At 40.6% G+C, this 15,667-nt stretch overlaps 1 protein-coding gene across 1 annotated transcript; it reads right to left on the minus strand.

The window, feature by feature from the left end:
- Nucleotides 1-1,547: 1,547 nt before the first annotated feature.
- DCUN1D5 (defective in cullin neddylation 1 domain containing 5) lies at nt 1,548-14,998 on the minus strand. The gene is made up of 8 exons (XM_084261308.1): nt 14,874-14,998; nt 12,126-12,217; nt 9,675-9,745; nt 9,213-9,304; nt 3,725-3,833; nt 3,521-3,625; nt 2,595-2,697; nt 1,548-1,856 (listed from the first exon to the last, which is right to left on the minus strand). The coding sequence occupies exons 1-8, from the start codon at nt 14,957-14,959 to the stop codon at nt 1,801-1,803; spliced, it is 714 nt and encodes a 237-aa protein (XP_084117434.1). The 5' UTR covers nt 14,960-14,998; the 3' UTR covers nt 1,548-1,800.
- Nucleotides 14,999-15,667: the final 669 nt, after the last annotated feature.

The raw sequence follows: 15,667 nt of genomic DNA on the forward strand, positions 1-15,667 counted from the left end.
TGGACAACTTGTAACATATTGAAGGGAGCAGCCTAAGTAAGGTCTAAAATTAAGGACTTCCCTTAAAAAGGGTGGAAAAATATTTAGAACAGCTGTAGCCTCTGTTTGCATACACACAGACACTAGCCACTGTACAAGCAGAGACCTTCCAAGTATCTCAACTGGTTTGTTTTCTTTCCTCACCAAGCTTCTAAGGTTCAACTGCGCTATGGGGTGACTTGGAGCAGCCCATGGAACACCACTGCATTGCTTCCTGCAGCCCACAGCAAGCAGGTACAGAGAGTAAGCTGCAGGACTGGTCTTTTAGTAGTGTGTTCCTGTGTTCTCATTCTACTAGGTTTGTCCTACTTATTTCTCCTCCTTCCCCCCTCCCCACCTTGTTAAAAAAAAAAAAAATCATCTTGGGAATAAAGCTTTCCTTAAAGCTAGGAAAGCTCATGCTTGTTAGTCTGAATAAGGGATGTGCAAAACAGAAATCATTTCCCTGAGGCAAAGATCTTCAAGTCATGCCTAGCTTATATTGTCTATTCTTATTTCAAGCCGTTGAAATATTTGGCACAATGAGGCCTCGATCGCTGACTGAATCTCATGGCATTATCACAGTCTAAATAATATATTCATACAATAAAGTAGAAGTCACAAATGCTTTGTTTGCTCATTCTGTTTCAGTTCCTCACACTTAATAAAATCCCTTTCCTTCTCAAGGGTGGCACTGGGCCTCCTGGGCAGAAAGGCAGAGTGAAAATCTACTGGATTTGAAAGTTGTCACCAATACAGAGTGCCTAAAAGCACAACTGCAGTAGTTATTGGGCCCAATACATGAAGAAATAGGATAGAAGAAGAACAGCCTGTTATATACAGGTCAAAGGTAGGTGATTAAGCCTCTTATTAACTTACATTATGAAAAGCATCCAGGGAGATAAAAAAAAATTATGTTGTGAATATTTCCAGTCTAAAACATGTAAGAAGCAAAGCTTGCAACCAAGTCTTTCCAGCCTTCCCTTTTAAAATACAAATTGCACTTTATTTTTATACAAAGCAATCCAAAGTGTGAATTGTAGTAAAAATTGGAAGCTGCCTTGCTGTACCAACAAGTATTTGTGTTCACCATCTGAAGTGCAGGCAACTAGTTTCCAGCCATTCTGCACACAAAGCCATACATTATACACCTTTCTGCTTTAAAAGGGCCTGCCATTAAATGCAGTGCCACTGGGTGGGTACTGACTCAAAAGGGGAAAAAAAAGAAAAAAAAAAGAGAGTTTAAGGCCTTTATCTCCAAAAGGAGCTGAAAACTGTGGCACAATCCATGACCAATACTTAATACACAAGTTAGCACACTCCCACCCAAGGCTCCAAAAGTCAGTCATTCTTTCTAATGTTTGTCACACAAGACAATCACACCATCAGCAAGCAACAGTGCCAGTTAAGCATTTTTAAGGTCTTCAAAAATTCATAGCAAAGGGCACTTCTGAGAAAGATAATCTTAAAGATTTGGTTTTAAAAATAGACACCACACTCACATTCAAGGGACATTCTTCACTTATAGGCCTTTGTCACAAATCTGAATCTTTATTGTTCTGAAACAAATGCTATAAACATAAGACTCAAAACAAGAACTCCAACTTTCAGTCTCAGAAGAGGTGTGGTTCAATGCCCATATCACGTGTAACAAGAAAATTTCCTTAAAGGAAAAAAAAATTACTGCAAGTCTTTCTTAAGAATGAAAATGCAATCCTTTTTCTCATTAGTTTGTGTACAGGTGGGCACCAAAAGACTTTTGCATTTTCTCTTGAATTCTTGCTATGATGCTTGACGAACTTTTTGCCATTCAACAAATTCATCCAGAAGTACAGGCCCTGCAAATGGATAAAACTTGCCAGTTATACTTGCCCAGGTCTTCCAAACATCTTCTCTTGAAGTATGAAGGTTAAACTCACTAGTCTAGGTAACATCCACATCAAGATGGATGAAGACTCAAAAAGATGACTACCATCATTTCAACCCAAGGGTGGCACAAATAACGCTACATGGAACTACGGAAAAAAGTGTTCCTGACATTTGACAGGTGTACTGAGTGTAACAGAAAGCATAAAGATATGGTTGTGTAGTAACCTGCACAACTAACTCCTTCTTAGAGCTTTCAAAAATCCACGTAAATGGAACACAGACCAAAATGGGATGCCTAATGCAACTCAATCATAGGAAGACTATCAGCCAGGTGTAGAGTTAAGCCCCAAGTACCAGCAGCTAGGCTACTATATAGCTAATTATCTATTAGTGAAGCTCAAATCATTAGTACAAAATGAGAGTTAGCTGTTTATAATTCTATTTCAGAGTCTGTCGTTTCACCTAACAAGGAGCTTTACTAGATCCTCGACTGAGTATGAACCAGCCCAAGTACACGATCATAGTCCTGACATACTACTATAATTAACATCTGCAATTTGAAGATGCCTGGTTATCAGGGCCGTTCTTCTATGTGGTGCTGAAGAAATATTTACTCCTTAGAGTACTGTTTGCTGTGGAAATTTGTTTTATGCAAATTGAAAATACTGAAACAGCCGTTCAATAAGCGAAGCGGTATGAATACTCACATGCGCCGTCTTCGTCGTAGTTGCTAAGATCCGCATGGACAGTCCTGCTGAACTCTAGCACATTGTACCACTGATCCTTGTTCATAACTCTATACTTTGATTGCTAGGGAAAATAATTTCAGAACATTAAAATGTTGAGTGATAGTTGGTAACGCTGCATCTCATTTCTTTCATTTTATCGTCAATCTGTTCCTAACAAAGAATTTAATGGGTACTGTTGGCTGTTATTTCCTTGTGTTTCCATTTTTTTAAAGACTATGCATAAATATTTCATAGTTCTGAAACTACATTAAATGGTTTCTTGAAAGATCAGAGCGAAGTGGAAATACCAGGGAATCAGGAAGTCACAGATCTTAAGCTTCAGGCACCGGGAAGTGTTTATCTTGCCCTGAAGTAGGGCCTAGCTCAGATCTACTTCCATAAGGAACAGTTTTCTCCGGGGTACAACGCAGTATGATCATAAGGACATCTACTTCACAACAACTGTACTGATTTTAAGCCAGGGAATCGTCTCAGGCATGCTCCACAACCTGCATAGGTCTACATTACTAAGTCACTTGCAGCTGAGCTGACCAGAATCTTGCAGAAACAGTCAGAGCTCAAGGCACCCACATATTGTATCTACACAAAGCAAACTTGAAATTCAGGTACAGATGAAGAGACTACTAGGGCTCTATTACTGAATTTTATGTCGACATTTATAGTCTAATTAAGGAATTTTAGTTGCCTTTAGAAAGAGAAGGAGGGGCGAGGCACAGGTAGGGAGAAGAGGTTTTGTGATGCATACCAGAACATCGCTGTTTCATAAGCACATTGAGCCAAAGAAGAACAATATGAATACATTATTGACCAAAAAAACCCTGAAAGTTTTCCACAATACAGCCCAACTACTACGGCATCATTCAGAAGATGAAAGAAACTTGTACCTCAAGGTATTGATAAAATACTGAAAACAGTGGCCAGGTTCTTCCAAGCAGAAGAGCTAACATGGATTTTGCAGTATCAATATCAAGACTCCGCTGGTCTTTATCCTAAGGTTGAGTAAAGAAAACACAAAAAAAACCACTCAAGTACAAACTTGTTGAATAATAATAAAGATAAGAACTTTTCTAACATTCCAGTAGTCTTACCCTTGCAAAATCAAAGGCATATCTGTAGATGTTCTTAAAGGATGAAATGTCGTTCAATTGTGACCGCAGGAAGTCAAATTTACTCTGCAGTTTTTCTGTACAGTCACACCTTAAAATTAAGAAAAACAAATGACATCAGAAGTTCAAAGCAACACATTTGGACAAAGAAAAATATGCCATCTAACAAAAATTAAAATCCCTAAAATGCAGTCATCAATGCACAGGAGTCATACTATGAATGTGACTAAAGAACACTGAACACGCTCAGCATGTGCAGGTCACCAAAAGGATGAATGCCCAGCTTCTGTAAGCAACATAAGACAAAGTCTCTGCTTCACTTCTCAAACAGTAGGGTTTTTTTGTTATGCCATACTCTGCAATTTAAGCTCATACTCAGCACTACCTTATCCTTCAATCACTATGAATGTTTGGAGAAAACAGTATTCAGCATGCAGTAAGGTGGTAAAATCTGGTTGTAAATAAGGGTTTTATGCCCTATCTCTTTGGAAAAAAACCCAATCCTAAGACACACTTCAAGACTATGTATTTGAAAGTGGCAGGACCGAGCAGGCATTCTGCAAAACATCCTACTTGTGCTTGTGTTTTATGATAAATGCAAGCTCTGATAAGCTTATCACCTGGACTAGTCAGTAGCTTTGCAACTGAAAACTCACAAGCTGTACAAGAAAGTACAGGTCTGCGAGATGACAGGATAACCCTGCTGCCAAAGGGACATTTTTGCCAAAAAGAAGATCTCCATTGGTGTTCCCAAACAGAAAACAGGTTACAGTCACCATCAGTGGCAGAAGAGATTGTAGCACACATGTGCTAATACTCAAAATAACAGTCACTATATTATCATGTCACATTTTATTCTTATAAAATAATAGCTGCCATGACTTAAAAAAAAATAAAAATCCATGCTGGTCCTGTATTGTGCCTGAGAAAAGCCCCGCTTTCAGACATGCAGGTGTAGATAAGTAATTCCTTCTGGCAGCCTGCCTCCCAGACTACATCTGCATCTTGAACAGCTCCTTATGGACTTCTCACAGCAGCCCACTGCAAGGGCCCTTCCAGAGTACCACAGCAGGTTGCCAAGATGGTGTATGTTGATGCTGCACTTCACCTACAGCTGATACCTCCTGTTCTTCAGGTCTGCTAGCCTGTGGGGGCATGTCTTTCTGTCCGTCTCTGAATGGCTGTGAGAAGAGAAATGCAGCAGTTCCAGCTGATGAAGACTTTTGTGATTTCATGTTCTCTAGCAGCATCTACCCAAAGCTGTGATCTGTGCTAAGTAAATAGAACTATCAGCTAATTAGGCAGCATATTCAGGTGATAAGAACTAATATATTTTGGAGTAAGCTGTGCATTAAGCTGGAAAATAACCTTGGTAAAAAGAAACTTTGGTAAACTTAACTAAAGATATAACTTCTTAATTCGTGCTCAGTCATTTACTTGATCTACTGCTTAACCCTTCAAACAGTATTATGTTATGCTTCAAAGATATCTCATTTTCTATTCATCTCTCTTTTTTCTATGTTCAGACCTTCATATGCAGTAACACTGTCTTCCACATTTGAGGACAAATCTATTTAACACCTAACTTACGCTGTCAGTGTAGTAGTGACAGATATTTCCAAGGGTGTTTACCCCATGTTTTGTCAAACATAATATTGATTTACCATACCATGGATAAAAAAAACGTTTCAGTATGTCTACATTTCTTCAAAATATTGTTAAACTTGTTCAAATAATTGTAAATCTAACAACAAAGTAAACCTCCTGTCATTGTCTACTGCCACATCAGATGTATTTTAATGCAGAAGTTATTCTTTTGAAAAAGTTGCTATGAAAATATGCAATTATTAAGTCTCAAGACACCTGAGCTATCACCAACCTATGTAAACCATAGAAGTCAAACAGATCACCCTCCGAGACAGACAGCACCCTCTGAGGCCCGATGCAGGGCTGGTAAAGCCATTTAAGGCACTGACATGCCTGGTCACTGATTTCCTTCACGTTAGCATAGTAAGGAGCTGTCAAACTCCTCTTATAGAGATACATCTGCTTGTGCAGCTGCACCATAAACAAGATTGCTGAGATCACCCATACTTAGAACAAACTTAAAAAAAAAAATACTGTTAAGTCATAAAAACCTTCTAATTAGCTGAAGTGAATTAACAAACTCCTTTACAGAAACTCCAAAAGATTTGATTTCTTCACCTTTACTGAAAGACAGCATTAAATAAGATTACTTGAAGATCAAAACTAGTCATTAGCTTACTACCATTTTCTTCACATCCCTCCATCATAACAGAACTTAAGCTAGCACCACAGAGGAGTCTTATTTTTGTTTTCCACTTAGGTCGAGTTCATTTGAGGCATAGATAATATGGACAGAGAGAAGATTTGATAACTCCTACTCGGATATTCCAATGTTTCGTACTTCCCAATTATTCACACATGCTTGTCTCTTATTAAAATAAATAAATAAAATTAAAGTAAAAGCATTTAATGGTAGTATATAAAATAGTTTGATGGCCTTTTAATCTACAAGAGTTCCCCTGCCTTCATCCAGCCCTCCAGACAGACAAAAGGAAATGACATCCATCTAGCCCATCCACTCTTCAACCACTGAAAGAGAATCTTCTGAAATGTAGTTTCCATGTTATATCTGGAGCACCCAGAGCTCCAAGGAAGTAACGGCTTAAGAGAGCAAAGGGATATCTTTTCCATGCCTTGGCAACACTACAGTTTCACTATGTCAATTGATTTACATGTGTGAAGACCAAAAATTGCTGAGACACCAGTATACACTGAACGCCATACTGGCCTAAAAAAAGAGACCCTTTATCATTTACACTACACTTTGTGTTACCCTCACAAACATTAACAGAAAGGTAGTAACAAACAAAAAGATGGTTGGAAAAGCAGCTGGTATTAGGCTAGCATTAAAAACCACACAAGTTGGGTTTGCTAATATTTCTAAAACCAGGAAGAAGTTACAAACCTGACATTCCTGTCCCTCTCACATGATTTCTCTTGTGCCTAAAAATGTGAGATCATGACCTTATCTTTCTCCCAGCTGGAATCTAATTTGTCTCTCTCTCCCCTTTACCTGGCACCTCATTTTCAAAAATCCAACTTTAATGTAAGCTGAAATTCCAAGGTTAATAAAACCCAACACGGCACAAAACAGAGGGTGGTACTTGGATAATATGGCTGCTTTTGCCTCACTTCCTTACACACAACATTGTTTCTATTTACCTAGTTCAAACAATGACTGCTGTGGAGTTTAATGAAATCATGAATTTTCCTTCACCTTCATTTTTAAACTGTTTTTCCCCCTTTGTAGGTCTGTGTCAGTATGCTTCTCCTTTAACTCCTACATGTGAAGTTAAAAGCTCAACTAAGTTATTCACCCTGCAATGGCTTTAAAGCAAATGTAGAGAGAGAGTCACTTCCTTCAGGCTATTAATTTCATCCTAAGGAGGTGTCTGAAATAAAGCACCCGGAGTACTTGTTTCTCTCTGCTGACTGAGAGAAGCTTCAGGTGTTTTAGATTCAATCACCCTGCACAAACAGAGTGCAGAATTCACCCTACCAACACAATATACTAGAAATCTCACTTTCACAGCTGAAGTTGTTCAGATCTCACCGATTCCTCCTTAGTGCTCCATCCACCCTAATTTTAACAGTGTGCACCTTATCACATACTTGCTTTTTCTCCGCCCCTCTGAAGAACAAACTTAACTGGCCTATCACAAAACCACACACAAAAGAATGTCACTTCAAGATTCAGGCACCCAAATGTTGGCATGTACCTGTAGATTAGATGTAGGCGTCTAAGCTTTAGGTGTAGCCATTCATAGCGATCTAGCCAAGCAATGTCAAGAGCAATTCAGCTGACCAGGCACTAGGTCTTAGGGCAAACTGAATACCTCCCTAGGCTCTACTGCACTGACTAGATCTCCTGAGACTGCAGGAAGAGTTTAAGAAATCCAGCTCCTGCATATAACCCAGGTATTTATGTGTCTTACTAAGGAGTTGAATTCCACCCACCCAAGCCAGCTCAGGTTATTACCTTACATGACATTTCACACATTTTGAAATAAGGATTTTGTAACACAAGTCAGACTTATAATAGACTCTGGCCTTTTAGTGCCTTTTCATGTCATTTCTTCATGCAAATACTAAAAAAAAAATGTGCTGTGATAGAATGTAATAATGCTCTATTGCTTTAAGAGCATAAACTCCTTCTCCTTCAAAACTTCTGTCAAACCCTTCAAGAGAAGCTAGATCCCCCCATACCAGATGGAATCCCATACTATGATCCTCCCCTCCCAGGAAGCACAAACAGCTGAATTTGACAGATCTGTGTTGTCTTTTAGAGCAAACAAATCTTGAATTCCTTTACAGAAGTATAACTGTTTCATTCAGATGTTTAGACTACTACCTGGTATTAGAGGACACCCAGGGGAAGCCAAACATAGGTTAACTGATTTAGGCTTAGGCAAGCACTTTGATCCCAAGCCTATTTATATAAAAGCACACAGCAGTACCATATTTTCTGTTTTAAACATGTTTAGCCTACAGCATGTCCAGCTCTTATTAAAAGAATCAGAAGGTTCCTAATCAAAGAAAACTATTAAGAAACAAAGTCTATAATAGTGGTTACATTACTGTGCTTGCATCCTGCTAGACTGGCTAGCTCCTCACAGCTTCCATTGGGCCATAAAAATTCAGTACTTCAGAGAAGCAACCAGATTATGCCCATTCGCTGCATCTAGAAATTTATGCCCTCAGAATGTAACCTCCATCATTCTAAATTTCAAGCTAGGTAACCATTCCAGCTCTTAAATTTACTCAGAGCTTCTGGTTCTCACAAAAGAATCAAGTCATCTATCAGAAGCCTGATCCCAAAGCAAGTAAGATTTGCACAAGAGCATCAGGCCAGAGTCACTCTATAGTCTTAAGTAACTAGAGGGTAACAGTACAATTTCCCAAACCAAGTCTGACAGTGTAATTCTGCAAATTCCAAGGGTCAAATTAGCCCCTCCTTACCACCATGCTGCAGCTGCAACAGTAGCTCCCTGACATTAACAGTGAATGCAGTGTCATAACAAGTCACCCTTAAAGCATCCACATACCGTAAGTAGTTTAATGAACAAACAAGAAGTGACAACTGAACGAAGCCTCAAAAGAAGCTGATGAGTAACTAGAATATTGTAACATACTTAAAAGACATACAAAAAGCCACCAAACCCTGACATGTTAGGGTTAGGGAAAACTTTATCATTTGAGTGATCTTATCAGATTCACATGATGAACAACAATACCAGCTGATTTCAGTTGGTGACCAGGACCAGCCCTAAAAGCAGGAGTTTCTGCATCTTATTGTCAATGCGTAAGAAACTGAAGGCAAAAATAATTAAGCTACTGGTACAAACATAAAATTAGAACATTATATATGTACAAACACTCTTACTGTAATGAGGTCATTCCTTTTAACCATTCTTCCTTGGTAAAAAATCCCATGCTTTCAGCCTCTAGTTTCCAGGCTAGAACTAACATAATAATCTAGGGGGGAGGAAAAATAAGGGGAGAAATAGCAGTCAGTACGTAAGAAAAGGCTGATTTCTAGATGTCCAAGCATAAAACTCTAAGCATTCGTTTTAGCAACTGTTGTACATGCTTTCACTTTGTATTTGTTACCACAAGCAACATTTGCCATAATTTCAATTTCAGGAAATTAAGTATTGTTATAACAAAGCAAACAAAAAACCTCACACAACAGCCCAGCATAACTGATATATTCTGCTGAAATATCTTAGAATGGCTCCTAAAAGCAGGAGGATGAACAAGTCTTTGCTTATATGAGTTTTACACAAAATGTAACACTTCAAAAGTGGGTACTGGACAAGATTATCAGCATTGTCAGGAGACCCACATTTTCAGGCTCAACACCGATGTCTTCACAGAACTTCTCCATTCCTTCAGGCCCCACAACTTCATCGGGACCTTCAAAACCAAAAAGAAACCAGATTGAAATTTAAGTAACATTCACCACTCGCAGAAGAATTAGACTGTAATTCATATAAGTTGTCTTTAAAAACACTAAATTACATTCTATAAGCAGCTCTTCTCTTAGAACCATTACATCAGCTGCAATGTGGAGACATGTATATTACATGTAAGGTAACACTGTGACCTAAAAGCAAAACTAAACCAGAACTTTCATGGTGCACACTGCCTCCCCCCAACAGCAGAGAAGCTATTTTAGTTTGTGTATGTGAGTTTCCAAAAGATTCCTCTGAGCTTCAAATTGATGCAGCTCAATTCCACTAACTGTGGCGGTCAGTTGTTTTTAAGCCAGCTTGAGTACCACTAATCTATGCTGAAGTTACTCCATGAATTGTGTTTTTTAAAGAGTTATTTTATCAAGAATAAATATATTTTAAAAATAATAATCTGAGCTACTATTAGAGATATTACTCTTTCAATGGTGTTAACATTATAGGTTTGTAGGAACGCAGAAGAGGATGAATCTCCCTGTAATGTAAGGTTAGTTTTATGATTAGGAGGAGAGTGATACCAGTGCATCAGAAAAACATTAAGCATGTCAGCCCCGTACAAAGCAGAAAATAGTTATGACTGCAGTGAAAATAACCTGAATAGTACCACAACAGTTAATGTTATGCTGTCACTTTTCCTTTTTAATATGAAAAAAGCCTCTAAAAAGCAGAAAAACAGCGTATTTAAAAGGCACATAGAGACATACCCTATAATGCTTCGTTTCTCTCTCCAGTGTTAAGTTATTTCTGCTAAGCCTGTTCCAAAAATGACTCCTACCGGGCAGCCAAACATTATTAGAAGGCCTGGTGAGATGCTATTTTGATGTGCCTTAGAGCATCTGATTAACACTGTTTCAGCCAACATAAACCATGTAAAAAGTAAAGGCTGTATCTTTCAAAACAATCTGTCATTTTACAATTTTTGGCATTTAAGATCATGAATCCTACTTCATGAAAAATGTTATAGGGAACATTTTGCCTAGGTAAGCAAAGCAAACCACTGCCATCTGGTTTTGTGAAGCCCTTACACTGAAGGTGTTAAAAAAATTGCAAGTTTAAGTTACAAAGAGAAACACATCCAAAGGTTCACTGGTAATAACAAGTATGATCTTGAATCAGATTTTTGGCCCAGAAATCATACATCTAACTCATATATATACGTGTGTGTGTGTGTGTTTGGTTTTCTCTTTTAATGGAAACATTTAACCTCCTACGGTGTGTAATTCCATTGAAAGTCTATTTTATGCCAGAAACATGGCAGATTTTGATTACTGGTTAACAGACAAAGTATAACCACCTACACTCAGTTCTTCATTCAAAAACAAAATTAAAGTCTACAGGCCTTAAAGTTAAAGGTACATGTAGGTGTCTTTATCAGAATAAAATTAAAGTAAGAATTATTATTTCCCTCAGTAAAGGCTATCTACTCCAAAAATGCATGCCTCAAATCTAAATTAGAAAGCAGAGTATTAGAATCAGGAGTAATTCATTACTGTAGTAAGACTGCAAGGAAAACATTAGTTCTGGTAAATATACTCAAGCCTATTGCTGACAGATAAGACATCTGCTCATTTCATACTGAGAACTGGCCATCAATGGGTTTTAGTCATGAACTAGTTTTGATGGACTTCCAAGTAGTGACTAGACAAAACATTAATATCAGCTTACAGATCCTGAATTTCCAACCACATAGCTGGTAATTAAATGCAGTAATAGTCTAGTAAAGTCTGCAAAATGTACTGCATATCCACTGAAATGAACTATCTAAGCAGGATAGCAGTTCTGACTTATTTGAAAGAGGCTACACCTAGCAAATGTTTCATTCAACACTTAATTAGAATATATAAAAATGTTAGAACAGATTCTAGAACAAGAAAATCACCATATGCATCTATTATTTTATCCTGTAAAATAGGAAACCAGGAGGCCTAAATCATGACCTATTTAATTATCCTTCCAGTTTCATTATAAGAAAAATCTATTTATATAAACAACTGTCCTGACTTCTACTTAACCATTTCAAATCAAGAAGTATAATCATTCAGTTCATCCTGGTATAACATTGTACTGTTCAACATCAGTTATTTCACATTAGAGAACACCATGGTAAATTGTAAAGTGTAAAGAAGAAAAAGGCAAAAAAAAGAAGAAATACTGAAAAGGCAATATTAAAAGCTGTATTCATTCATGTGCATGTTAAAAGGAAGCAAATATAGACCTATATTTTATGTCTACAGCAACATAAAAGATCAAAATGGAAATAATATTTCATGCATTCATTTGTTTTAAACAAAATCAGAGTTTGACATGAATCCATTGCATATTACCTGCATACTCATAAAACCAAGCCAGGCACTTTTTGCTCGAAAAATGTTCCTCTCCACTTATCACTTTACCAGAGGCTTGTGATCTGCAATAGCTTGTAGAAACACAAGGATGATAAGTGTTATTTTAATATGAGAAGCAATTTAAAATGAAATTCCAAATTGTTTAGTAATAGTTCAAGCTATTTAAACTGACAAAGTCAATATACATCATTATTGGAACTCAATTTGTTAAAGGGCAAATGTCTGTCATCCTATTTCAACACTTGCTGGAACAGAAAATTACCTTGAGATACAACCCTCTTGTAGCCCAATTTATTGCTAGTATTACTACTGTTATCTTGCAGATATTAAACTAAACCCCCCCACAGATGGTCAAAACGTCACTACTCAGTAATTCAAATGCTTTATTATCTACTTATATACATACAGGCATTTAAAGTTAGGTCTCTAATAAGCAGCATGATCTTAAAGAGTGCTGAATATGCACAGATCCCATTTAGGTCAACAAGAGCTGCAGAGTTTGACATATTTAAAAGCCTGGCTATTTATAGTTGAGCATCCCAATTTAGGAAGAAAGCTCAGTCAATTTGTTTACATTAAACACATAACTAAATACCTGTACATTCTATAGATACTTGGTACACATACCAGAATAGTAATATGTAATCTATAGCAAGACTAAAATTGCTGGGCACACATTGTATTCATTATGTGACACACAATCCAGTCTGCCTGGGAAGTGAATTTTCATCATTTTTTACTGTCAAAGAGAACGTACAGAGTAACTGATTTTCTCCAGTGAAAACACTGGCCATACAAAAGCATCATTAGTCAGCAAGGAGTTACAGCACCTCTTCAGTGCACACTCCTTTCAAATAATAGTTTCAGACAATAGTTTCTAAGAATGATATGAAAGTTACTTGCATGAAAGGATTTAAAGTTATGCAGCTCGTACATTGGAATTTAAAGAAGAAAATGTTAAGCAAATAATGGTTCAATTCTGTGAGGTGGTGAACAACATTATCTTCCTTGTAGTGCTTTATGCATCACTGGAAATGAAAGCAACGCTCTCCCTAACGAAGCCATATGTACCAAAAGCCAGAATTAAAGATGTACTACAAACAAACCTTGATTGAACTACCATTAAAAACACATGTCATCAGAAACAGAGCCATTCATCACAGTATTGTCTGTTGGCTTTATCCAGTTTAACATATAGCCATTTGTAATCACTGCTGTTCTTAAAGAATATTAGTAACATATTGCTGTGTAAGAATGGCACTTCAAAAACGCCCATGTATCTAACGTTTTGTGATGAGCAAGTATGAACTCTCATTTACATCACTGTTTCTGCCCAATGGCTAATAGCTTCCTGTAGACACTTTTTTGGTTTCTTTTTCTTCTTTTGAGGAGTGTTCAGAAAAATTTTCTGAAGTAAAAGAAATTAAGAGCACAAAATTTTGGCCAGTATTGTTCAAGAAAGATGAACTGAAACTACTAACAGATGCAGAGAAGAGCTATAATGAGCAAGGAAACTGAAAATCTGCAGTATAGACCCGAAGGATTTAGCTGGTTTCATTTAACAAAATGAAGAATGATAAAACAGAAGCACTCAATCCCAATACACTATGAGGCAGAACCACAAAGGGAGAATCATTACATAAAGGATAATGCAGGGACAAGAATGTTTATTAGCTGTCTATGAATCAATTTAGACTGAAAAGAAGTGATCATTAATGGCCACAAAGTGTATCCTTGAACAGTTATCCAAAATGAGCACCATAAAAATAAAGCCCTAGGAATGTCTAAGCTCAAGCTTGGTCAACCTATGACAATGGCCATCCGCCAGAGCTTCTTGCAATAGCCATTCCTGTAGCACTGATTTCGTAAGTCCTTTGTTTTCTTATGTCCTCAGGATGTTTGTCATAACTACTGGTTTACTGACATAGTTGTAAAGTTCTAATGGCTGAAGAAAGCATACAGTTACTTGAGGAAAGCCACACTGGAAGCTCCTGCTACAGCATGCTAATGGTTTATCGTTCTAACAGCAATTTTTGGGTATCATGGTGTACGTGGTCTGGTTATGGCAGTTAATGAGGAAGATGCTTGGACTCTGGTGTTTGTTAGAAAACCCTTTCCTGATTCTGGTGTGTGTTGACCCCTCCTTCCATTTTACTGCAAAAAGAAATAGTAGATGGTTTAATGCAGATACTCTGAGTACCAGCAACCCGAAGAGGAGGAGAGCTGCCAGCCTCGGTCAGAGCGTCAGGATGCACAGGGGACAGACGCTGGAGCCGGCACTATCGGTGCAGCGAAAGGCCAGGCCCGCGGGGGACGGGGCATCTCCGCAGAGTACCTCCCGAGCGCGAACGAGCCGAAGGCAGGAGCTGCGACCCGCAGCCCACCCTGGCACCGGGACATGGCCGCCGGCGCTGGGCCAAGCGCAGGCCCACAGCACCACCGAGGCAGTGCGAGGAGCCGACCGGGCCCCAACATACCTCCCGCCCCGGTGCGAAGCCCAGCCCCGGGCACCCCGGGTCCGGCACAAAGGGATGCCGCAGTCCCGAGACACGCGGTGAGGAGCCGTCGCAGGGCCGAGGCCAGCAGGCCCACCCTCGCCCAAGGAGGAGCGGCCAACCCCCGCCACCGCGGGCCCGGGACGTGACAGCCGGCAGCAGCCGCCGCCGCCAGCCCTGCCCGGCCCTGTCGCCGCTGCTCCCCGGACGGCGCCGCGCCTTGAGACGGTACCTGCCGAGTTTACATTTCTTGAGGCCGGTGTCGTCCGCCGCTGCAGCCGCCGACCCCGAGGACTTCCTCTTCTTCTTCACCGGCATCCTCCTGCCTCGGGGCGGGGGCCGCACCGCTGCCGGGGCCCGCAGCCGAGGCCCCCCCCCGGGCTCACCGCCCTCCTTCCCCCCGCACCCCCCCGGCCGCTGCCGCTTCCCGAGACCGGCAGTGAGAAGGCGAGAGGAGCCCCGGCCCGCTCCACCCCCGCCGGAATCCGCCGCCCCCACCCCCTCCTCCTACAAGGAGAGGCTTCGCCGCCGCACTAGTCCCAGAAGCGGGTGTCGCGCCCGGGGAAGGAACGGGCGAACCAGGAGGCAACGGCTACTCAGGGACCGGTGAGCGACCCGGAAACAGACGGCGCTGCGCAGGATGTGACAGCGCCGCTGGGGCGGGGCCCGCCAGGAACCCGCCTCCCAGCGGGCGGGGCGGGGCGGGAAGCGCGCCTTGCCTGCCAAGCCCCGCCCGCGGGCCCGTTTGCGCTCCGCCCCGCTCCGCGCGGGCGGGGGCAGGGGCAGCGGGACGCGGGCACCCAGCCGGGCTGGTGGCTGATAGTAGCGGGGGTGGGAGCACGAGTACGAAGAAGCTGCGGGGGCGCGGGGCCGCTCGCAGTGAAATAAACCGGGGAGGGGCGAGCGCTTCGTTACCGATGTGCGCGGCACGCCCCGAGGCCAGGCCGCTTATGGGGCGCTCGGGCGTCGCTGGCGGGCCGTGTCGCGTCCCGCGGGCCCGGAGGCCGAGTTGAAGAAGAGCTGCCG

The sequence above is a fragment of the Gallinula chloropus genome, assembly GCF_964237585.1.
Source record: "Gallinula chloropus genome assembly, chromosome: 1".
Lineage (NCBI taxonomy): Eukaryota > Metazoa > Chordata > Aves > Gruiformes > Rallidae > Gallinula > Gallinula chloropus.